This window comes from Pteronotus mesoamericanus, unplaced genomic scaffold, assembly GCF_021234165.1.
Source record: "Pteronotus mesoamericanus isolate MK-2021 breed Mesoamerican mustached bat unplaced genomic scaffold, CSHL_Meso_final contig_726, whole genome shotgun sequence".
Taxonomy (NCBI): domain Eukaryota; kingdom Metazoa; phylum Chordata; class Mammalia; order Chiroptera; family Mormoopidae; genus Pteronotus; species Pteronotus mesoamericanus.
In genome coordinates, this window is record NW_026555243.1 from 191,373 (window position 1) to 214,136 (window position 22,764).

Consider the following 22,764-nt stretch of genomic DNA (forward strand, 5'->3'; position numbering starts at 1 on the left):
CAGCGGCAAAGGCAGCTTGGGCACTAGAAGAGCAAGCGGGGCCCGCGGGCCGGGCCGGCCCGAGCTGGTCTTGCTGCCATGGAGGACCAGAGGGTAAGACCAGGGCGGGGCGCGAAATGACCCGCCTAGGGGGTACCCAAGGAGAGGGGACCAGAGGATGCCGCAGCGTCCTCCCCGCCCCCAGCCGCTCTGCTGCGGAGGCCCCACCCCTACCGCAACCCGGCCCAGTATAGCCCCTCACTGGGGACATATCCCTCCCCGCATTCGCCCAGACCCTCCATCATCTTAGCCTGGGTTCAGACGCGTCCCTTCCACGCCCCACACTTCTGCCCAGTATTCCGGACCCAACCTTAACCCCATCCCCCACGCCTTCAGTCTGGACTGCAGTCCAGGTGTCCTGGTCCCCGCCCCGCCCCCGAGGGCGCCCCACCTCACAGGTGACTCCACTGACCCTGCGGCCCCAGAAAGCAGACCCTTCCGAGGCCTCGGTCAGAGCTACAGGCCCCAGCAGGATCCTCCCACGCCTCCTCCTTCCCAACCGGCATTCCTTCCTGTCGTCCTCGCCTCCAGACAGACCATCCCCCTCCCCACCTACCTGGGCTCTGTGGCCCCCCTTCTCTTAAGCTTCCTCCTTTCTCCTTGTTGATACCTTTCCCAAGGGCCGCCCCTTCCCCAGGTTAGCCCATTATCTGCAGCCATCATTTTCCTCCGGGGTATTCTTTCCCAAAGCCAGCCCCCCACTCCGAATCACGCCCCGCCCTCAGGATATAGGCTGAAGGCTTTGTGCTCCAGCCTGGGGCCTCTTCCTTCCTGAGAGGCTCTCTGTGCCTCAGTTTCCTCTCCTATAAAATGGGCGTCCGCCTAGGAAGCACCTAGTGGGTGAAGGACAGTAGGACCAGAACTTCACCCAGGGCCTGCCTCGTGGTGGGTGCCCAAGTTCATTGGCGCCCACATCTCTCTGGATCCCTGGAGATGGGAGTGGGGAGCCCCAGGTGGGCGAGCTGGGCCAGGCGCAGGGGCTTACTGGCCCTGCGTGTGTGCGCTTCTGTGGGGGCAGGAGGCTCTGCGGAAGATCATCACCACACTGGCTGTGAAGAATGAAGAGATTCAGAGCTTTATCTACTCCCTCAAGCAGATGCTGCTGAACATGGAGGTAAGGGCAGTGGCTGGAAGGGAGGGAGGGGGCAGCCCTAGGAACCAGCCGATTGCTATTGATGCCTATGGGACTCGGGGCCTGGCTGCTATGTTCTGGCCTCAGTTTCCCCATCTGAGCGTGGGCTTTAGCCAGTCCTGGCTGTTCAGACCTGCCCATCTCTCCAAGGCAAACTCAGCCAAGGTGCAGGAGGACCTGGAGGCGGAGTTCCAGTCCCTGTTCTCCCTCCTGGAGGAGCTGAAGGAGGGGATGCTTATGAAGATAAAGCAGGACCGGGCCAGCCGAACCTACGAGCTGCAGGTATGCGTTTTGGGGGACTCCCCCAGACCCCTGCCCAGATGCCATCCCCACTGCACCCCAGAGATTCAACAGAGCCCAGTTGGCCTCACGTCTCTATCCAAACCTGTTCCTTTTTCTGTGCGCCTTCTTGGAGATGCCCCCAAATGTCCCCAGTGTCCAGAGCCAGACACCCTAATGTTGTCCTCACCTCCTCTTTCCCTGGTCAATTGCCTGTCCCCTCCCTGGCCATGACCCATCAATTCCCCACCCACCTGTTCTCCCTCTTAACCCCCTGTCCCATGCACCACCGTCCTCTCCGTTGCCACAGCCACCGCCCCCCACATCTGGTTGTTCCTCCCTTCTGTCCTCGCCCAACAATTCCAATTTCACAGCCCTTCCCACTGGTCCCCCAGATCGGATGACGACCCCTCCCCCTGCCCCATGGCTCCTGTGGGATCTCCGACTCCAAGCTGGGGTCGCTGGGGCTGCATTGAAGCCTCCTGGGCAACTTCCTAACATCCCAGATCCCTGGCCCCAGGGGATGTGGGCCCTGGGGCTCAGGTGTGGCCTGGGCATGGCAGTTTTTCCAGGAAGGGATCCCCAGGTGATTCCGATATCCCGCCAGGAGCAACACCCAACCTTTCTCCAGCCTCCCTCTTCCATCTGGAGTTGCAGAAGGATGTGGTACCCGGGATCCCAAAGGCAGTGGGGAGGCCTGGGAGTGTTTGATGCGCTGGGGTGAGGTGCCTCCTCCCTCAGTGCCGTGCCGCCCGCAGAACCAGCTGGCTGCCTGCACTCGGGCCCTGGAGAGCTCCGAGGAGCTTCTGGAGACGGCCAACCAGACCCTACAGGCCACAGACAGCGAGGACTTTCCTCAGGTGGGGCCTCAGGAGCCATACTGGTAGGGCTGCCAGTCAAAATGCAGGACATCCAGTGAAATTTGCATTTCATATCCACCATGAGTAATTTTTTTTTTTCAGTAAAGTTTGGCCCGTGTGAATATTTAGTATAAGTATGTCTCTTGTGATGTTTGGGACATACTTATACTAAAAAAAAATTCGTTGTTAATCTGAAGTTCAAATTTAACAACGAATAATTTTTTTAGTATACGTATATCCCATGAAAATGTTTAGTGTAAGTCTTTGCCAAATGTTGCATGGGCCATATTTATACTAAAATAATTATTTACCTGACAAATTTAACAATGAATACATTTTTAGTGTAATATATCCCATGCAGTATTTAATACAGCAGGTCTTGGAATAATGTTATTTCATTCAATGTCATTTTGTTATAACGCTGATGAGGAAAAAAAATTGGTTCCTGGCCGGGGCCGCTGTCTGTGCGGAGTTTGCACGTTTTCCGCGTGTCTGCGTGGGTTTTCTCCAGGGACTCCGGTTTCCTCCCACATCCCAAAGGTGCACAGGAGGTGAATTGGTGTGTCCACATTGTCTCAATCTGAGTTCAATGTTTAATATTGGAAGTGTTTGGGGTCCTTATTTAGAAGTTTGGGGACTTTTTTGTGACCAGAAAGAGACTGTAGGAATGTGTATATCAATTAGCCTATGATAAAGTTGATTTTATTACATGTCATTTTACTTAACGTCACAGTTTTTAAGAACCTGTTGAGGACATTAATTGAGGACTTATTGTACATGTATGTTATAAATATAGGATAGAACATACATATACTAAAAAATCATTCATTGTTTATCTAAAATGCAAATTAACTGGGTGTCCTGTGTTTTTATTTGCTAAATCTGCCCACTGTATGTTCTGGGCACGGGGCAGGAGGCGGGGGTAGGGGTGGGAGCCTATCTTTTCAGGGCACAGCCAAGGGTTTCTGCCCCAATGCTGAGGGGCTTTGGCAAATGGCTGCCACATGGGCCTCAGTCTTCCTGTCCGTACAGTGGCTTTCTAATTCAGCTGAGACAATTCTTTGAATTTTATTCTGTCCCTCTTTTTAGGCTGCCAAGCAACTCAAAGATGGGTAAGATACTGGATCTAGCCCCTCCCCTGGTGTGAAGGTGGGAACATCCAGGTGAGGGTCCTTTGGCCCAGACCATTGGACCAAAACAAGGGGGAGGGGGCCCCCCCACACCTCAGAGGACCAGGCCTGGGCCCCCTGAAATGCCTGCCTCCAGGCTGCCTCCACCTCCTTCCCTGCAGTGTGACAATGGCCCCCGCCTTCCGGCTGTCATTGAAAGCCAAGGTCAGCGACAACATGAGTCACCTCATGGTGGACTTTGCACAGGAGAGGAGGATGCTGCAGGCACTCAAGTTCCTGCCCGGTAAGAGGGGCACTCACCAGGGTTTCAGAGAAACAGCTGGACAGTCTGGGAGGCCCTGAGACAAGGCCTGGAGTAAGGCTGACAGCCAGGTGTGGGAACCCCAAGAATGCCTTATGGGTGGGGCCAAGAGGAAGCTCCACCCCATGAAGAGGCCACACCCCTGGGTGGACCTAAGGAAGCCCTGCTCCCTTGTTAGAGCCCTGAAAAGCCCCACCCACCAGTGGCAGAGTTCCATGAAGGCCACGCCCCTAGGTGGTAATGAAGTATGGAAATGTTCTGCCTCCAAATGGAATCCTAAAAAGGCCCAGCCATTTGTTGGTTGAACCCTGAGAAAGCTCTGCCCACCCCCCACCCTCTGGTGGAACCCTGACAAGGCTGCACTCCCAGACTCCAGAACTCGGAGGGGTCCCTACCAAGTGTGGGATACACACCCAAAGAAGTCTGTGAAGTGAGCAGGCTCAGCAAGGCCTGTCCCTGCACCATGATGCCGGACCCTGACCCCCTCTCCCCTCTGTCCTGATCAGTCCCCAGCGCCCCTGTGATTGACCTGGCTGAGTCCCTGGTGGCAGACAACTGTGTGACCCTGGTGTGGCGCATGCCAGAAGAGGACAGCAAGATTGACCACTACGTGCTGGAGTACCGGCGGACAAACTTTGAGGGCCCACCCCGTCTCAAGGAGGACCAGCCCTGGATGGTTGTGGAGGGCATCCGGCAGACGGAGTACACTCTGACCGGTGAGGGGAGCTCAGCCTGGCTGCCAAGGCCCCTGTGCTGCTCAGCGCCTCCTGGCTCCCATTCCCCCATCAGCCAGCTGGAGGGTAGGGGATGATCCCCAGAACTCATGGGGTGTGAGAACAGCCTGGCTGGGATGATCAGGCGTAGCAGGAGGTAATAATAATGCAAAGGATATGGATGACAGCCACCGTACCATTTATTGAAGGCTCACTGTGTGCTAAGCATTTTACCCACATGTAACAGACAGGCATATCACTGTATTACAGATGAAGGAACTAAGGCATGAGGAGAAGGTACCCTCTATCTGCATCTTATTTCCACTCCCCAGCATGCATGCATTCATTCATTCATTCATTCATTCTAGTTTTTTGAGTGACTGCATTGCACCACACACTGTCCTTGCATTAGTGAGAGAGCAGACAAAAATCCCGCCCCTCACAGAGCTGGCGCTCTGGGGCCACCCTCTCAGCATTTGGGGATTTCCTTGGCAGTTACCGAAAAGCAGAAAGCTTCAGGGAATCCCCCCATCTGGTTAGGGGAGGGTCTAATGGAGGAAAGTCTGGGGTCCCTAATGAGCTGCTGAAGCTGCCTGAGCCAGGGCAACCCTCAAGGGTGGGGAGCGCCTTGCTGACAAGATAACTAGCACCACAGCTCTTGGGCTGTAATCAGCCTGTTCCTTGTCTGTAATTAGCATACATGGTTAATAATGAGTGTGCTAATTGCAGGAAAGAAAAGCCACCAGCCTGCCAAAGGGACTGAGAAGCTATTGGCTTATCCTTTGCGTGGGAATCAAAATAAACACACCCCATTTTCCCCTCAATCTTTTTTATTATGGTAAAATACATGTAACATAATATTTACCATCTGAACCATTTGTGGAGTATACAGTTCAGTGGCATTAAGCACATTCACAATGCTGTGTAGCCATCACCACCATCCGTCTCCAGAACTTTCTCATCTTGCAAAATGGAAACTGTCCCCATTAAACACTAACTCTTGCTTTTCCTCCCCTAGCACCTGGCTCCCACCATTCGACTACTTGTTCCTATGATTTTTACTACTATAAGTACCTCTCATGAGTAGAATCATACAATGTTTATCCTTCTGTGAATGGCTTATTTCATTGAACATGTCTCCCAGGCTCGCTCATGTTGTAGCAGGTGTCAGAATTTCCTTCCTCTTTTAAGGCTAAATAATAGTCCACTGTCGGGGTGTGTCCCAGTTTCTCTAGGAGCGGTGGCTTACACAGCTGTAGTTCAATATCAGACCAGGAAACTGATGCGGCTACATTCCGCAGCGTTGATACACATTTGACCAGCTTCACATGCCCTCATTGGTGTGTGCGTGTGTAATCCCATATGCAATTTTACCCCACATATAATAAATTGTCACTACCACCACAATCAAGGTATAGATCTGCTCTGTCATATGCTTTCTGATGCATCCTTTCTTTAGCCACACCCTCTTGCCTTTTTCAGAATTCCTAATGAGTTAGTTCCTCAGGGTGGGAAGTTGAATCTATTAAAAGGTGTGCGGTATTAAGGACATACGGTCATACCTCACTACTCATTGGCTTCAGAACTCATTGAACACTGTACTTGTCGCATTTTGGTGAGGAAAAAGATGTTCTAGCACTCAGCACTTGCTCGGGACTCGTCGCACTTGCTAGAACTTGTGTGAGTTGGTTTTGTTACTTTTTGGTTTAGGCACTCATCACAAGTTCCACAGTGAAATAACGTTGAGTACCGAGCTACCACTGTATATGAATGTGCTCACCTATGGATATAACCTATGTGATTATTTGCAACCAACCTACTATCTCGTTGATTATTTGGAAAGACCCATTTCCTCCTCATGGGAGCCCTGTTCAGCATGGGGAATACAATTGCTGGTTTGCAGAATAGGAAACTGAGACATGCAGTGAGTCTAGACCGAGTTGCACTGTTTGAAACCGTCTTCTGGGTGGTAGTCCTAGCTCTGGGGCAGTAGATGGCGCTGCTGAGCAAACTGCTGAATTCAGAGAAGGGACTCCCAGGAGGTGGCAGCCCAGCTGAGGCCCAAAGAAGGGGGAGGGGGTAGAGAACAGCCTTTCAGGCAGAGGAGCAGCCTGATTGGGGCTCAGAGGCCAGAGCACTGAGCTTTTGTGTCTGGAACTAGTTAAGTGTGCAGAGAGAATAGTATCTGCAGTGAGGAGGAATGGGGGCCTTTGCCCCAAGGGCAACGGGAGCTATAGGAGTGGTAAGAGCAGGGGGTGCTGAGTGCTGTGCCGTTTGGTATACCCCGAGAATGGGCATCCTGCGGGGGATGCTCAGGAGGCAACTGGACTTGTGGTTGGCGCTAGAGGTTGGGCTGTGGGTGGATGGATGGTGCCTGAGGGATAAGAAAGGGACAGTGAGCTGAGCAAGGGTCTCAGACTGTGAAGGATGAGCCTGCAAAGAAGACCAAGGGGGAGCACCCAGAAGGGGCAGGTAGGACAGGGCAGTGCCATGGCTGCCAAGGAAAGAGTGTTCCAGGAGGGTAAGAGTGGCCAGCGAGGAGGTCCCGCAAGGTGGGACTGACAAGGCCAGAGGAGGGAGACGGAGTGAAGGAGCGGGGGGGTGGGGAGGGGGGGTGTCCCTAAGCTCTCCGAAGAGGGTCAACTTCAGGAGGAAGATAGCTCGGTAGCTGCTTTTTATTTTTTTAAGATTTTATTCATTTATTTTTAGAGAGAGGGGAAGGGAAAGAGAAAGGGAGGGAGAGAAACATTTATGTGCAAAAGATACATCAGTCAGTTGCCTCTCATGTGCCCCCAACTGGGGACCTGGCCTGCAACCCAATCAATGTGCCCTGACTGGGAATCGAATCAGCAACTTTTTGGTTCGCATGCCAGCGCTCAATCCACTGAGCCACACCAGCCAGGGATGCTTTTTATTTTTTAAGATGATGAGAATAAACTAATAGGAAGGACAGAAAGGGAGGGTGAGATATGTCCTAGTAGTAGGGGAAATCTTTAATAAGTAACCAGGCATGGCTAGATCCAGGGGTTCCAGCAAATGACTTGGGTCATTTCTGGTCCTTGCGCTTGTTAGCCCTGGGGCCTGCATTCTCAGAGGCTTGCCAAGTACGTTGGCAAATTTTCCCAGGAGGTACTTCCTTGGAGCTGGCCAGCCCAGAGAAAAGAGCTGCTCCACTCCCCATAATACCAACCAAAGTCCTAGAAAAGATTCTGACTGGCCAGTTTGGGTTGTGTGCCTAAACGAATCACTATGATTCAGTCATAAAACATTCTGATTAGCAAGTCTGGGTTGGGGGCAGATTGAAGTAATCCACAGCCCCACAGGTGTACGTGGGCAAGGTTTTTCAGGGATAAGATGCCGTTTGCAAGGTGCTCCTTAGAATGAGCAGTGGGACACAGGGACGACTAACTATTGCTCAGTCTGTATGATGCTAAGATTCCCTCTGTTGTCTCCTAGGTCTCAAGTTTGACATGAAGTACATGAATTTCCGTGTGAAGGCCTGTAATAAGGCAGTTGCAGGCGAATTCTCCGAGCCGGTGACTCTGGAGACACCAGGTGACTGGCTCCCACACCTACCTTGGCTGTGACTCTATAACCTTTCACTCCTGGGGCCCCAGGGCCTGGTGTAAAATAAGAATCTTCTGATCAGGGTTTTGTAGCCCTTTTGCCCCAGCTGCCAGGAAGCTCAGAGCTTAGTCCACAGTAGAATTCCTCAGCCTGAGTGTCTAGTATAGACCTGCTTTTGTCCTTGGCTTTCACTTTATACCTGATGGTTTTTACACACACACACACACACACACACACACACACACACTCACTCCCTCTCTCTCTCTTCCAAAAAATGGGAAAATACTCTATAGAGTTGGAGAGGGTATTATCAGTAGCAAGGACAGATTTCTTAGCCTCCCACAGTGACCCTTTTGCCCTAATAGGAAGTCCTTCTGCAGTCAAAGTTTCCTCTGACGTGCTGGAGACCAGCCCCTTTTCTGGGAATAATCCCCAACAGAAGCACAGGGCAGCAGGGGTGGCTTGAAAATGGCCCCAGACCTGGGAAACCTTTAGGCAACAAGCCCTTGGCCTTTACTCCTCTGCCTCTGTGGTCTGCCCCTCCGTTTTTCCTCATCTACGTCTCTTGGTGTCTTTCCGCCTGTTGTCTCTACCTCTGTCTGTCTCTGAGACTTTGTCTGTCTGTCTGTCTCTGCTTTGGTCTGTTTGTCTCTTTCTGTTCTCTATCCCTGTCATGGTCTGTCTTGGTCACTGTCTGTCTGACTCTCTGTGTCTCTCGGGTTTCCCCATCTCTGTGACTCCCACGTCTGCCCGGCCCCAGCGTTCATGTTCCGCCTGGATGCATCCACATCCCACCAGAACCTGCGGGTGGATGATCTCTCCGTGGAGTGGGACGCCATGGGCGGGAAGGTGCAGGATATCAAGGCTCGCGAGAAAGATGGCAAGGGGCGGACGGCGTCTCCCGTCAACTCCCCAGCCAGGTAGCCCTCCCCCTCCCCTTCCTGAGTGTCTGGTGGAGCAGATCATGATGGGCATGAACACACAACCCAGTGTAGTCAAGGCTGGGGTGGAGGGAGGGACATGCAGCTGGAGCCAAAACTATGAGTCACGGGAGAGGGGACTTTGAACTGGGTATTGATGGTTGAATGGGAGTTTTCCAGATGAGAAAGGACACAGACATGAGGTGCCCAGTGTATGAAAAGACCCAGGTACTGTCAAGGACTGACAAAAAGCCCGCAGTGGCTGGGGCAGACCAGAGAAGGGCTCCTATGGGGGGGTGAGGGCTGAACTGAACCCTCCCCTCCCTGTCACCCGCAGAGGTACTCCGTCTCCCAAAAGGATACCGTCCGGTCGTGGGGGACGGGACCGCTTCACCGCCGAGTCCTACACGGTGCTGGGTAAGGAGGGGCGGAGTTGGGAGGAGAGTGGGGCTCTGTGATCAGGGCTCGATGGTGGGCTGTGGGAGAGGACGCCCTTGGCTGGGGAACTGAGGCGGCCACCCGCGAAGCTGCTCTGGGAATGGTCTCAGTAATAGGTTGTTGTAGTGCTGGGGGAGTAGGAAGGTGTGGGGAGGGGAGAGGTGATTATTAGGGGGAGCCAGAGGTTTGGAGCTGAGGAAAGAGGCTCTAGACGGGGGAGTGGCTGGTCAGGAGCTTCATGAGGGATTTCCTGGGGTCTGTCAAATAGCTTACTTGGGGAGTAGCTGGGATTTGAGAAGTAGCTAGAAAGAATGATTGCCTGTAGAGCAGCTGGGTTTGTAGAGGAGCTGAAGCAAGGCTAAGGATGCGCAGAAGAGCCAGTGCGAGTAGCTGGTGTCTGAGTTGAGTGAATAGCTAGGATTGGAGAAGAGGCTGGCACCACAGGCGTGATCAGATCCTGTGAAGGAGGAGCTAGAATCCATGAAGGAAGTGGAGTTCAGGGAAATTGCCACTGTCCAGAAAAGGACTGGAAAAAGAGGCTGAGGTTCGAAGAAGTCGGTGTGGTCGGCAATATCCGGGGGTTGAGGGTAGAGGAAGGTTGGGAGTAGCTAGGTAGTGGGGATAAGCTAAAGCCTGAGGAGAAGTTAAGGTTCTGTAGAGGATCTGGATTTTCTGGAAAGCGTCTGGAATTATCCTGAGCTGGGGTTCGGAGAGGCAGCAGGGGGAAGTGTGGGGGTGTCTAGCTGTCTAAGTCCTGGGAGGAGCCTAGACTATGTGTGATCAAGAGAGTAGCTGAGGGCAGGGAAGAGCAGGCCTGGAGAAGAAATGTATCTGGGGGTTAGTCCTGTGTCTGGGGCGGAGCTGAGCGCTCAGGTGGAGAGGAGCTGGGGTCAGGGCGGGGCAGGGGTGTGCGGAGAGGCTGAAACTCAGAAATAGCTGGATTGGGGAGTAACCGAGATGGCAAGAATCCAGATCTGGGGTCTGGAAGGGATGTGGACCCTGAATTCAGCTGACATCTGGAGGGTGTCTTGACCCCAGGGAAAGTGAGGCCTGGAAGAACCTGGTCTCCACCAGGAGTGAGTTGGGAGTCTGGGAAGAACGTAGTTTCAGAAGCAACAGGAAAGTGTCTGGAGCCCTGGGGAGAACCTGGACTCCAGTGGGACGTGAGGCACGCGGGAACACTTGGAGTGTGCCAGGGGCAAGGGCTTGGGGATTATCTAGTCCCTGGGGAGTATTGAGGGTTGAGGAGTAACTGAACGTGGGGAGGAGCTGAGGGAAGTTTCTAAAGCCTGGAAGCATCTGCAAGGAGTAGCTTGGACTTGCAGAGAATCTGAAAGGACTAGTGGAAGCTTGGAGACAATCTGGACATACTATCTGGAGGGAGTTGATGAATCCTGGGGAATACCTGGAAGGAATAACTGGGGACCGAGGAATATCTGGACGGAGTAGCTATGGTCTGGGGAGTGCCTACCTAAGTGGCTGCCCCTTTGGGGAAGAGCACCTGAGACCCTATTCTACCCAGTCCCCACTGCCTACCCTGCCCCACAGGGGACACGCTGATCGATGGTGGAGAACATTACTGGGAGGTGCACTATGAGCCAGACAGCAAGGCGTTTGGCGTGGGGGTGGCCTACCGCAGCCTCGGCCGCTTCGAGCAGCTAGGCAAGACAGCTGCGTCCTGGTGTCTGCACGTCAACAACTGGCTGCAGGTCAGCTTCACCGCCAAGCATGCCAACAAGGCCAAGGTGCTGGATGCCCCCGTGCCTGACTGCCTGGGCGTGCACTGCGACTTCCACCAAGGTGACCCTGGGCCCCAGCTGGCATTTCCAGCCACCTCTGCCTGTCTGGTCTCTCTGCTGCAATCCTTCTTACTGGTCCCATGTCCCTCTGCCCTCCACCCAGGCCTCCTGTCCTTCTACAACGCCCGCACCAAACAGCTGCTGCACACCTTCAAGGCCAAGTTCACACAGCCACTGCTGCCTGCTTTCACAGTAAGGGTCCCTCCATGGCCTGGGAGGGGGTGGCCCTGGGTCCTGGCTTTGCTGGTGAGCCTCTTCATTCCCTTCCCTATTCCCCAGGTCTGGTGTGGCAGCTTCCAGGTGATGACAGGCCTACAGGTCCCCAGCTCTGTGCGCTGCCTGCAGAAGCGAGGCAGTGCCACCAGCAGCTCTAACACCAGCCTCACCTAGGCCAACACACCCAGCTGGGCTGATTCTGGGGGCCACCTCCAGGTCTTGGCTATTTCAGCCAGGCACCTTCCTCTAACTTGCTGCTTGGAGCCTTAACTCCTAATGGGGGTCACCGACAGGGAGCAGGCACCAGTGCAGGCCCTCCTCCCCACCTCACTTCCTAATAAAGGTCGAACACTGGCCAGGTTGTGCTGCTGGTTCTTTGGGGCTGGGTGGCACTGGCTGTGCCCTGGCCCTCAGCATTCTCAGCTGTAAAGTGGGCTTTTCTGGCAAAGTCAGGTGGCAGTTTTTGCTGAGCTGAGGATCTTTAGGAGTGAATAGAGCCAGCCATGGGCAGGCATCTGACGGACCCCACACTGCCCCCCTAAGCCAAGTCACACTCATGGGACCTGGGGTCACTTGAACTTTAATTCCGACTGACGTGCCAAGCTCCGAGACCGGCCTGCTGATCCCCAGTGAGCCCAGCTGAGTGCTCCCATGCCCGCCGCCTCTGCAGTTTCTCTTCCAGCTCTGCCGTCACATTGGCCAACCCTGGGGGGTGGGTACCCTAGGCTTCAGCTGCGCCAGGCATCCCAAGTCCATGTTGCTCCCCCACATCCACCCAGGACTGGCTGCAGGATGCGCGGGGCCCAGTGCAAGACGGAAATGTATTCAAGAAGCATTAAACCAAATGTGGGCCCTTTGGAGGGACAGGTCCTGTGTGACTGAATGGGTCACACATCTGTGAAGCCCCCGCCCCCTCACACGGGCCTCCCAGGTCCCTTACCTGTTCTGGGGAAGAGAGTCTGTGCTGAGCTGATGGCCGGCTTCCTGGCCAGGCCGCTGACAAGGCCTTTGGGCTCTGGAGGAGAAGGCAGATGGCGGCTGAGAACGGCCCTCCACTGGATGAGGGAAGGGCTGGGGAGGAGGGTCTCCTACCTGGCTTAGGTGCGGTGGGTGGCTTTGAAGGCTTTGCCTGAAACTTTGGGGCTGGTTGACACTTCTTTGTCTTCAGGACCCCTGGCCAACCAGGGGAAACCACTGCATGGACAAAGATATGGCGTATCACATCTGGCCATGAACCTGCTCCCCCTCACCCTTCTCTCAGCCACCCCTGGTCCCCCACCCACCATCACCATTCACGTAGTCGGCATCTGGGGCATCACCGATTGGGATCACGTAGTTCTCATCCGGGTTCGGTAGCGGGGGCAGCTTGTCCTGGCAAGGCACAGGCATGTTGGGTGCAGGAGGCAGCTGCTTGGGGGCACAGGCAGGGGAGGCAGGATCTGGTGGGAAATGGCAGTCATTTTGAGGACCCACATGGTGCAGGGATACCGCAGGGTGGGTCTGTGTGCCTCTGTGAGCAGGAATGTGTGTGTGCGTGCCTGGATACAGGCAGGTGTCCCTGTGTGTCTGTATACATGCCCATTTATAAGTGTGAGCTGTTGTCCCTGTGTAGCATAAACATGGACACTGGGTGATTTTGTATAAGTTGATTACATGTAAATGTCTATATGTGTATGACTGCATGGATGCTAAGGTCTGTGCTGGGGTACTTGTCTCTACTTGTGTACACACATGTCTATAAATGTCTGAATTTGTGCTGTGCACATGTAATTGTGACTTAAGGTACATATGTATGCTAGAGGGGATGGGATCATGACATGTATTCGTGCATGTGTGGAGCCGTTGTCTTCATATGAACTTTTGATCATTCAGGTGGCCATAGTCCGTGTTTGGTGATTGTGGCATGTGTATGGGTACATATATGTCCGTTGTGTACATGGGGTCCCCAGCATCTGCCTAGCCAGGGGCAGATCACATTGCTTTCAGCCTCTTCCTCCTGCTCCATGAAGCTGCACTGCCTCCCATCCCTTTCCCAACACCCGCCCTGCTTCCCATCTCTGAGTAGTTCTTACTCCAGGTGCACCTTCTGCCCTCCAGGATGGCTTCCCCCTAGGCTGCCTCCCCTTTCTCCTCAACTCTAAGTTACATAGGCACTAGCCCCAGATTCAACCCGACAGGGCTGGGAGTGTCTGTGTCCAGCTCTGTCTGTAGAGGGGTTGTTTCCCCTCTACAACCTGGAAGTTCCCAGAGGGCAGGGTCTGGGTAATTTCTGGGTCCCTGCATTTCTGGGTGCAAGATTGGACACAGGAGGCATCGTGTGGGTTCTAGGTTTCTACCCCTATGCCCCAGTGGCTGCCTTGCAGAGGGGCATCACCTGGGCAGGGGACCGCTGGTACCGAGGGCGCCACCCACACACTCTCGCCGTTCTCTTTATCCGCATCCACGTAGCCTAGAACAGAGAGGGCTGCCTGGAGGAGGCGCGGGGGCCCGGGGCTGACCTAAGGGTGGCCCCATTGGGGCAGAGGCAGGAGATACAGAGGCTGGGCCCCCGAGTCCCCTGAGGCCTCACCCACCTAGCACCTTTTCATAGTCCTCGTCCAGTAGGAAGGGCACTAGCGCATTCTTGGTTTGCAACACGAAATAGTCGACCACTGCTTGGAGTGAGGCGCAGGAGAACTAGGAGCGGATAAGGGGTCCGGTTAGGGCCGGTGGGAAAGGGGCGCGGACCCCACCGGTGTACTTCCCCAGACTTCTCCCCAAGGCTCACCGGTTCCTCCACGTCGATCACGTACTTAGGGCCCTCGCGCTTCACTTTGTAGTGCCGGACCACCGGTGTCCTGCACATGCAGTGGACAAGTGGGCCCCAAGAGACCCCGCCCCTCATTCTGTCTCCGCCCCCATGGAGGGCTTAACACCCTCTTACTTCCCTGCACACCGACCACGCCCTTCCCTGCTCGGGCTTTCGGGGCAGACCAGGACCTCTACTGGCTCCACCTCCAGGAAAGACTCCGCCCCTAGCCCTGGGTCTACTTCCAGGGAGGACTGTCTTCCGAAGGACTCCACCCCCAAGGAAGACACCGCCCTTCTCCCTGGCTCTGTCCCCCGGCTCTGACTCCACCATGGACGTCACCTTGCCCAGAATCCTGCAACCGGGTAGGGCCAGCCTGAGGATTCCACGCTCCTTGACCTCTGGCCCCGCCGCCCAAGTCGTCCACAGTCCCAGCTCAGACGGTCCCTAGGCTCATTTGCTCTAGGATCCGGCTCCGCCTCTACGTCGGGCCAAGACCCCATGCGATACTCTCCAACGACCCCCAACCCCAAGCTCCTGCCTCCCAGCCCCCGGCTCCAGAGCTGCGCCTGCGCACCCGTTGAGCGTCTGGCGCGTAGTGACCGACACTCCATCCTTGCCGTCCCCGCTGGGCCGCAGCAACAAGTTCCCGCATTCTGGGTAGCGCTCCAGGAGCAGTTGCGCTTCTAGCCGGCTCACCTTCAAGAAGCACCTGGCGAGGGTTGCATCACTCGTACGGAAAAGGCCCTGTCACCTGGGAGACCCAAAGCGTCCTCCCAAACGTAACCCTATCCCGGGACACTCAGCCCCGCCTCCGCCGACAACTCCGACCTCAACATCTAGTCACTCCTTCCGGCTTATTACCCAGTCCTGGGGCAACCAGCCTCTCCTTCTAGGCACCTAGACGCCCCCCCCCCTCCGCCCCCCGGAGAACCTGTTTGGCCCTTCAAGCAACCAGACCCTCCTCCGGAGATCTTTACCCACCCCAAGGCACTTAGAATCGCCTCCGGAGACCCAACCTTATCCCCTAGGCCCCGGCCCAAGCCCAGGCCATGGTCCAGAAGACCCTAGCCTGCCTCCCAGGCTCAGGTTCCGTTTCTGGAGGCTCACAGTAGGGTCAGCCAGGCTCCTAGACCCTCCGCTGGAGGCCCAGACCTGCCCCTAAACCCCAAGTCCGGCTCCCAGCATGGAACCTAATCCCCACCCCACTGGGATACAGCCCTGTATTCAACTTAAGACGCCACTCACAGCACCCCCTCCCGGAGCCCCTCAGGCCAAGCGGAGCACTTACGAGGGCATCTCGAGCGTGCGGCGCACCTCCTCCTTGGTCAGGACCTCGGCCATCATGTATATGTGTCCGGGCAGCAAGGTCAAATTGTACGGGACACGGAGCTGAGGGGCGATCGGGGCAACTGTGGAACGGGCAGCTGTGCCCACTCACAGAGGAGCAAACTGAGGCCAGAGTGAAGACAGCCAAGATGGGAACCTGGGTCTGGGGGCTCCAGAGCTGCCCTACACCTTCAGGGGCAAAGAGATTTTGGAGAGGATGCGGAGACAGAGACTAGTGATGGGAAGGATGACAGAGCAGATGCTAGAATGTAGAGTCTCAAACTCTACAGGCTGCAGGGGTCAAGCTGGGAACAAATAAGTAAAATAGAAATCAGGAATGTTGACTAAAATCCTGGTTTTTAAGTGATGGCAGCTGTCTTAAATTCTCAGCACTTTGTTGGCAAAACAAAAGATGTTTATGGACTACATTTGGTTTGTAGGCCACCAGTTTGAGACCAATGTGCTATACTCGAGGGGCTTATTTCGGGGAATGAAAGATGAAAAAAAGATTTCTGAGGGGGACTACTGGGGAGTGGGAGAGGGGGAGCAGAGGACAAGCACCACTCACCTCCACCACTGTCAGGATGAAGCCTTTCCACATCTCCCGGGACTCGAGGCTTTCTGCCTAGGGAGGGAAAGGAAAAAGCCATGTTGACCAGGCTCAGTCTATTCATCTGTGAAGTGGGTGTGAGGAAGAACAGTTCATGTTTCTAAGGGCTGTTTTGAAAATTAAATGAATTAGGACAAATTAATTTAGGATGATGTCTGAATGTAAGTCCTCAGTAATGTGGAATGTTATTCTTTAATGTTATTACACCAACATTTTTTAAAAAACATAAATCAAGTCATGTATCTCTTATCCTTTAAACCCTCCCAGGGCTCCCACCTCCCTCAGGGGAGAGGCCCAAGTCCCCTCCATGGCTCACAAGGCTGTGCAAGACCGGCCCAGTCCCTTCCCAGCCCCCACCTCCTCCCTCTCGGCCCCTCCTCACTCTGCTTCAGCCGCTGTTCCTCTAACCCACCAGGCATAGTCCTATCTCAGGACCTTTGCATGTGCTATTCCCTCTGCTGAAAAGCCAGTTCACAGATATTTGCACTGCTGGCTCCTTCACCTCTTTCAGATCCTCAGTAAGGCCTTCCTCGGTCACACCATTTAACACTGCATCCCCTTTTCCTAGCATCTACCGCCATCTGACGCCCCATATAGTTTACACATTCATATTGTCTGCCACTAGCCTCTAAACTCCACGAAGGATTTTCAATTGTCAGTTCACTGCTGTGCAACTAGAAGAGGGTCTGGCCCACACTAGGTGCTCACTAATGTTTGTTGAAGGATTGGATGATAGCAGGGATGATCCTTGTGGATCAGATCTTGTTCTGGGCACTTTAAACATATTATCCCCCTTTGCAGTTGAGGAAACTGAGGCCTAGAGAGGTGACTTGCCCAGTGTAACCAATCCAGTCTTATACTTTGTATGAGTTCATACTAGCATGTGTTAATGGTGGGTGCAATGGGGAGGCAGGGTATCCCTCCCCAAGAGACCTACCTTGAACTTGATCTCCTGGTTCCGGAGGACCAGGTTGAAATGGGTACCAGGATCACTGGAACTCCCCCGGGGACCTTCATCTGTGAGTTTCACAAATGCTCCAAGGTCCAGCTTCTCCACATGCTGGGGGCACAAAAGCGGGCATCTGAGCACCAGGCCTGTGGTACACCCCTGGTTTGGCCACATCACCTATACCCTCTGTTGGTCCCTGGGGTCAAGGATGGGCCAGCTCTTGTGCACTTGTTCCCATCCTTACCTGGGAGTCCCGATTGCTATTGTAGAAATAGACAGTGAGACCCTGGAGGCCAGCCCAGAACTTCTTGTAATTCTGAGGGAGAGAGGTGAGAAAGAAGGATGTGAGTTGGCAAACTGGGTACCCCCAACACACAACACACCCATGTCTGCCTCAGGACCTTTGTAGTGGCTGCTCTCTCTGCCTAGACCCTCCTCCCCCGGATCCTCACATTAGTTTCCTTTGTTACCTGCTTTGGGTCTTTGAACAAATGTCGCCTTCTTAGGGAGGCCCTCCTCACTCATGGCCCAGCCTCTGGGGATCTGCTATTCTCCGAGAAGTGACCAAAGGGAACCTTGAGGGGAAGGGGGACCCAGAGCAATCCCCCAGTCTGTGGAGGGGGTAGCTCTAGGAGTCAGTTGAGCTAACTGGATTTTTGATGATCCATTCATTTACCTACCCATATGTCTGTTGACCCATCCACCCATCCATCTACCCACCCCTCCACACATCCACACATATTTCTCCGTAAATATGTATTGGCATCTCCTAGGTGCCAGGTCCTGAGATAGGTGCTAAGTATGGAGTCTCAGAATTTCACAAGGTTCTGGACTCTGGGATGTCTGCAAATCCAAGATTTACCCACAAGTTTCTGAACTCCAAATGTAACTCTCTGGAGGACTAAGGGACTGATACAGCTCAGATCATAAGATTCTAGGGTTTTTTCCACCAAATATTCCCTGAGCAACTATTCTGCAATGAGCTCTATTGCGGGCAAAATAATAAGCGGGACATGACTTCTGTTTCTAAATATATCATGTTCCAGAGGATCGAGAAAGCACAGATAATAAAGTCCTCCAGGGAAGAAAAACTAGGACCCCTGGAGAGGGACAGACCCTGGTCCATGAGATCACAGAGGAGGAGAGCGGCCCTCCAACTGGAGGATCTGGGAAGACTTCCTGAAGGAGGAAGCACTTTAATCAGTCTGTAATGATAATGACGATAGTGCTTATAATGACAGCTATCATTCACTCAACCATCCATCAATCCATCCATCCATCCACCCGCCCACCCATCGACAGATACATCCATACATTTAACTAACATTGACCAAGGACCTAATCTGTGCCAAGCACTGTGCCAGGCACTTGAATTAAGTGCCTCAAACAGTAATAAGTGATTATATAAGTAACAAGTGATTCAACTCAGTATAGTAATGTGCGTGCTATGTTCCATTGAACAAATTATTTAAGCTCTCTGTGCCTCAGTTTCCCCACCTATAAAATGGTGACACCGCCCTGGCTGGTGTTGCTGAGTGGATTGAGTGCCGGCCTGTGAACCAAAGGGTTGCCAGTTCGATTCCCAGTCAGGGCACATGGCTGAGTTGTGGGCCAGGTCCCCAGCTTGGATGTGCGAAAGGCAACCAGTTGATAAATCTCTCACACATCGATGTTTCTCTTTCTCCCTCCCTTCCCCTCTCTATAAAAATAAAATCTTTAAAAAAACAAAACAAAACATGCATGCAGTCCTGCATGGGTGGCTCAATTGGTTGGAGCGTCGTCCCATACACTAAAAGGTCATGGGTTTGATTGCCAGTCAGGGCACAGACCTAGGTTGTGGGTTCCATCCCCACCCAGTTGGGTATGTAGGGAGGCAACTGATGGGTGGGTTTTTTTTTTCCTCTTTCTCCTTTCCTCTAAAATCAATGAAAATATCTGCAAGCAAGGATTTAAAAAACAAAACAAAACAAAACAAACAAACAAACAAAAAGAAACACAAGTCTTCAAGTGTGCATTGGTCCTGTGACCAGTATCTGTTTCTGCTGAATGTGCCCCTCCAGTTCTTACTGTCCCCGCATGCAGCTGTCTGGATCTTGTCTCCTGCAGCTAAGGTTCACAACATTAGTTCAGGACTGAGGGAAGGGGAACTAATTAATTTAATTCCTCATTTCCTGGAGGAAGTCCAGATCTTGTTTGTATCCAACGGGGATACCGAGACCAAGAGAGAAACAGACAGATACAGGCAGGGAGGGACAAATAGAAAGAGAAAGAGATCAAATAAGAGTTAGAGACACCAAGAGAGACAGAGACAGACAGATGGACAGAACCTTTCCCAGCCACCAGCATACGCCCTGCCCCATCCAGCACCCACCCTGTCCTCCTTGGCCAGGTTTGGGGGATTAAGATTCAGAGAGGTGCCTCACCTGCCAGGCCGCCCAGCAGAGCCAGGCTCCCTGTCCCACCTTACCTGGTCACGAGGTCCCTTCTTCTCCAGAAAGCTCTCATAGTAGTGTGAGGGCAGGGCACACTTGGGCTTGGGGACCCGGGGTGGTCTCAGAGCCGAGGCCATGGCGGCCGGTCTTTGGCCTGGTCTCTCCTTCCAGCAGCCAAGCTTTGCCGGGAAGCGGAGAAACAGGTTCCAGGGGAATTTCCTCTCTACTGTCAGCTCCCGAGCTCCCTCCCCTGCCAGTGCTGGGCGGAGGCTGGGCCTGGGCAGGTCCAGGGATCCTAGGGAAATCCCAGCCTTCTGGTCTCTCCCAGAGATCAGGGAGCAGGGAAGTTATGCTGGAGTCATGGAATGGAGGAGGAAGCCACAGCGGTTGACAGTGCACGGGGAGGAGGGACCTGCTTCTGCAAAGGCCTTGAAGTGAGAAAGGCCTGGAAGTATTGTGCCCGAGTGCCTTGGGGATACAACTAGAGAGGACATAACAGGAATATAACATGAAGGCCTGAAATGCCTGTTAGGCTGTTTGGACAATAGAATAATTCTGCCTAGATCTGCCCCAAAATCTTGCTGGGGTTGTGATAGGAATTGTACTAAACTTTTATCAGTTGGGGAGATGTGACATCCTTATTAGGTCAAGTCTTCCAGTCCGTGGATATATCTGTTCATTTATTTAAATCTTTGATTTCTTTCATTAGTGTCGTGTAGTTTTCAGTATACAAGTCCTGTATCTATTTTGCCCGATTTACAGGGGGGAAAAAAACATTTCTTTTTCTTTTGAGCAATTATTAATGGTCTTGTATTTTTTTAAAAGGATTTTATTTATTTATTTTTAGGCAGAGGGGAAGAGAGGGAGAAAGAAAGGGAAAGAAACATCAATGTGTGGTTGCCTCTTGCGTGCTCCCTACTGGGGACCTGGCCCACAACCCAGGCATGTGCCCTGACTGGGAATTGAACTGGCAACCCTTCAGCTCACAGGCTAGTGCTCAATCTACTGAGCCACATCAGCCAGGGCTGGCCTTATATTTTTAATTCCAATTTTCACATATTCATTGCTCGTATACAGACATGCAATTAGTTTTTGTGTGTTGTTAATATTGTATCCTACAATCTTGCTGAACTAGCTCATTTATCAATTTAGGGGTGTTCGTTGTAGATTTCTTGGGAGTTTTTTTACATAGACCATCATGACATCTGTAAATCAGGCCAATTTTATTTCTTCCTTTCCAATCTGTACTCCTTTTATTTCTTTTTCTGGACTTATTGCACTGGCTAGAACTTTTAGTACTTGTTGAATGAGAATAGTGAGAGGATATTTTTGCCATATTTCCAATCTTAAGGGGAAAGCATTTTGTATTTAACCATTAAGTACAATAATTTTTTCAAAATATATTTTGTTGATTATACTATTACAGGTGTCCCAATTTTTCCCCCCTTTGCCCTCCTCTACCCGGTATCCCCATTCTTGCGAGCAATTCTTCCCTTAGTTCGTGTCCATGGGTCGTGCATATAAGTTCTTTGGCTTCTCCATTTCCTATACTGTTCTTAACATCCCCCTGTCTATTTTGTACCTACCAATTATGTTTCTTAATCCCTGGACTTTTTCCCCCCATTCTTCCCCTTTCTCTTCCCCACTGATAACTCTCCATGTGATCTCCATTTCTATGATTCTGTTCCTGTTCTAATTGTTTGCTTAGTTTTTTTTTGTCTTTGTTGTTTTTTTTTTTAGATTCAGTTGTTGATAGTTGTGAGTTTGTTGTCATTTTACTGTTCATAGTTTTGTTCTTATTTTTCTTATATAGTTCCCTTTAACTTTTCATATAATAAGGGCTTGGTGATGATAAACTCCTTTAGCTTTACCTTGTCTGGGAAGCACTTACATGCCCCTCAATTCTAAATGATAGCTTTGCTAGATAGAGTAATCTAGGTTGAGGTCCTTGCTTTTTATCACTTTGAAAACTTCTTGCCAGCCCCTTCTTGCCTGCAAAGTTTCTTTTGAGAAATCAGCTGATAGTCTTATGGGAACTCCTTTGTAGATAACTCTCTTCTTTTCCCTTGCTGCTTTTTACGATTCTCTCTTTAACTTTAACCTTTGGCATATAAATTATGATGTGTCTTGGTGTGGCCCTCTTTGAGTACAACTTGTTTGGGACTCTCTGTGCTTCCTGGACTTGTATGTCCATTTCCTTCACCAAATTAGGGAAGGTTTGTTTTTTTTTTTCAAATAAGTTTTTGATTTCTTGCTCTTCCTCTTCTCCTTCTGGCATCCCTATGATTCAGATGTTGGCACGTTTGGAGATGTCCCAAAGTCCTCGTATACTATCCTTGTTTTTTAAAATTCTTATTTCTTCTTTCTGTTCTGGTTGACTGTTCGTTTCTTCCTTATGTTTCAAATCGCTGATTTGAATCCTGGCTTCCTTCCCTTCATGGTCGGTTCCCTGTGGATTTTTCTTTATTTCACTTAGTGTAACCTTCATATCTTCCTTTATGTTCTTGCCATACTTGATGAGTTCTTTGAGCATCCTGATCACCAGTGTTTTGAACTCTGCATCTGATGGGTTGGCTATCTCCATTTTGCTTAGTTCTTTTTCTGGAGTTTCGTTCTGTTCTTTTATTTGGGCCACATTTCTTTGCCTCCTCAATTTGGCAGTCTCCCTGTGTTTGTTTCTGGGTATTCCGTAGAGCTGCTTTGACTCCCTGTCTTGGCACACCTGTTACGTTGTAAGGGGTGGAGCCTTAGGTATTTGCCCAGGTGGGGCAACCGGCCTCACTGCTTTGTGGCACTGTGTGTGTGGGAGGGTTCGGAGAGGAAACAATTCCGCTTGATCAGCTCTCACCCTTTTTCCAGTCACTTACTCTACTTCCTGTGCGTGACTGGTACCCTTCTAGCTGCTCCCCTGGTGCTGAATTTCAGTGGGTGGGTTTGCATATATTGTAGGACTGTGTGGGTCCTTTAAACAGACTCTCCTGAGAGACCAGCAATTTCTTCCAACCAGTTGATGTTTTCTCACACATCGATATTTCTCTCCTTCTCTTTCTCCCTCCCCACCCCTCTCTGAAAATAAATAAATATTTTTTAAAAATCAAGTAAGTTTTCAATTTCTTGCTCTTCGTCTTCTTCTGACATCCATATGATTTGGATGTCGGTATGTTTAAAACTGTCCCAGAGATTCCTAAACCTGTCCTCGTTTTTTGAATTCTTTTTTCTTCCTGCTGTTCTGACTGAATGCTTTTTCCTTTCTTGTGTTCCA

General features: G+C 52.0%; 2 protein-coding genes across 3 annotated transcripts; one reads left to right on the forward strand and one right to left on the reverse strand.

Moving 5' to 3' along the window:
* The first annotated feature begins 31 nt into the window (after positions 1–31).
* FSD1 (fibronectin type III and SPRY domain containing 1) lies at positions 32–11,748 on the forward strand. Of its 2 annotated transcripts, none has more exons than XM_054582878.1 (13): positions 32–93; positions 1,058–1,153; positions 1,322–1,453; positions 2,209–2,310; positions 3,400–3,422; positions 3,602–3,723; positions 4,248–4,457; positions 7,911–8,009; positions 8,782–8,941; positions 9,279–9,358; positions 10,928–11,179; positions 11,282–11,370; positions 11,458–11,748. In XM_054582878.1, exons 1-13 carry the CDS (start codon positions 79–81, stop codon positions 11,566–11,568), a joined length of 1,491 nt encoding a protein of 496 aa, XP_054438853.1. In that variant the 5' UTR covers positions 32–78; the 3' UTR covers positions 11,569–11,748. The 2 variants fall into 2 exon arrangements, with proteins under 2 accessions (XP_054438853.1, XP_054438855.1); XM_054582880.1 differs by having other exon boundaries at positions 10,928–11,088; positions 11,458–11,611.
* Positions 11,749–11,966: 218 nt separating this feature from the next.
* On the reverse strand, positions 11,967–19,650 carry STAP2 (signal transducing adaptor family member 2). The gene is made up of 13 exons (XM_054582881.1): positions 19,538–19,650; positions 17,315–17,386; positions 17,059–17,181; positions 16,080–16,136; positions 15,474–15,574; positions 14,760–14,894; positions 14,162–14,231; positions 13,968–14,070; positions 13,769–13,843; positions 12,678–12,833; positions 12,487–12,588; positions 12,335–12,409; positions 11,967–12,099 (listed from the first exon to the last, which is right to left on the reverse strand). The coding sequence occupies exons 1-13, from the start codon at positions 19,637–19,639 to the stop codon at positions 11,975–11,977; spliced, it is 1,296 nt and encodes a 431-aa protein (XP_054438856.1). The 5' UTR covers positions 19,640–19,650; the 3' UTR covers positions 11,967–11,974.
* Between the last annotated feature and the right edge of the window lie 3,114 nt (positions 19,651–22,764).

What these genes read in the sequence shown, in the direction of transcription:
- STAP2 (XM_054582881.1), bottom strand. Translation starts at nt 19,639, where the DNA reads ATGGCCTCGGCTCTGAGACCACCCCGGGTCCCCAAGCCCAAGTGTGCC. An exon ending in AGAAGGGACCTCGTGACCAG is followed by an intron (nt 17,387 to 19,537) that starts GTAAGGTGGGAC and finishes TCTCTCCCTCAG; the next exon opens with AATTACAAGAAGTTCTGGGC. An exon ending in ACGCGCCAGACGCTCAACGG is followed by an intron (nt 14,232 to 14,759) that starts GTGCGCAGGCGC and finishes CTGCATGTGCAG; the next exon opens with GACACCGGTGGTCCGGCACT.
- FSD1 (XM_054582878.1), top strand. An exon ending in GGCACTCAAGTTCCTGCCCG is followed by an intron (nt 3,724 to 4,247) that starts GTAAGAGGGGCA and finishes TGTCCTGATCAG; the next exon opens with TCCCCAGCGCCCCTGTGATT. An exon ending in CGAGTCCTACACGGTGCTGG is followed by an intron (nt 9,359 to 10,927) that starts GTAAGGAGGGGC and finishes CCTGCCCCACAG; the next exon opens with GGGACACGCTGATCGATGGT.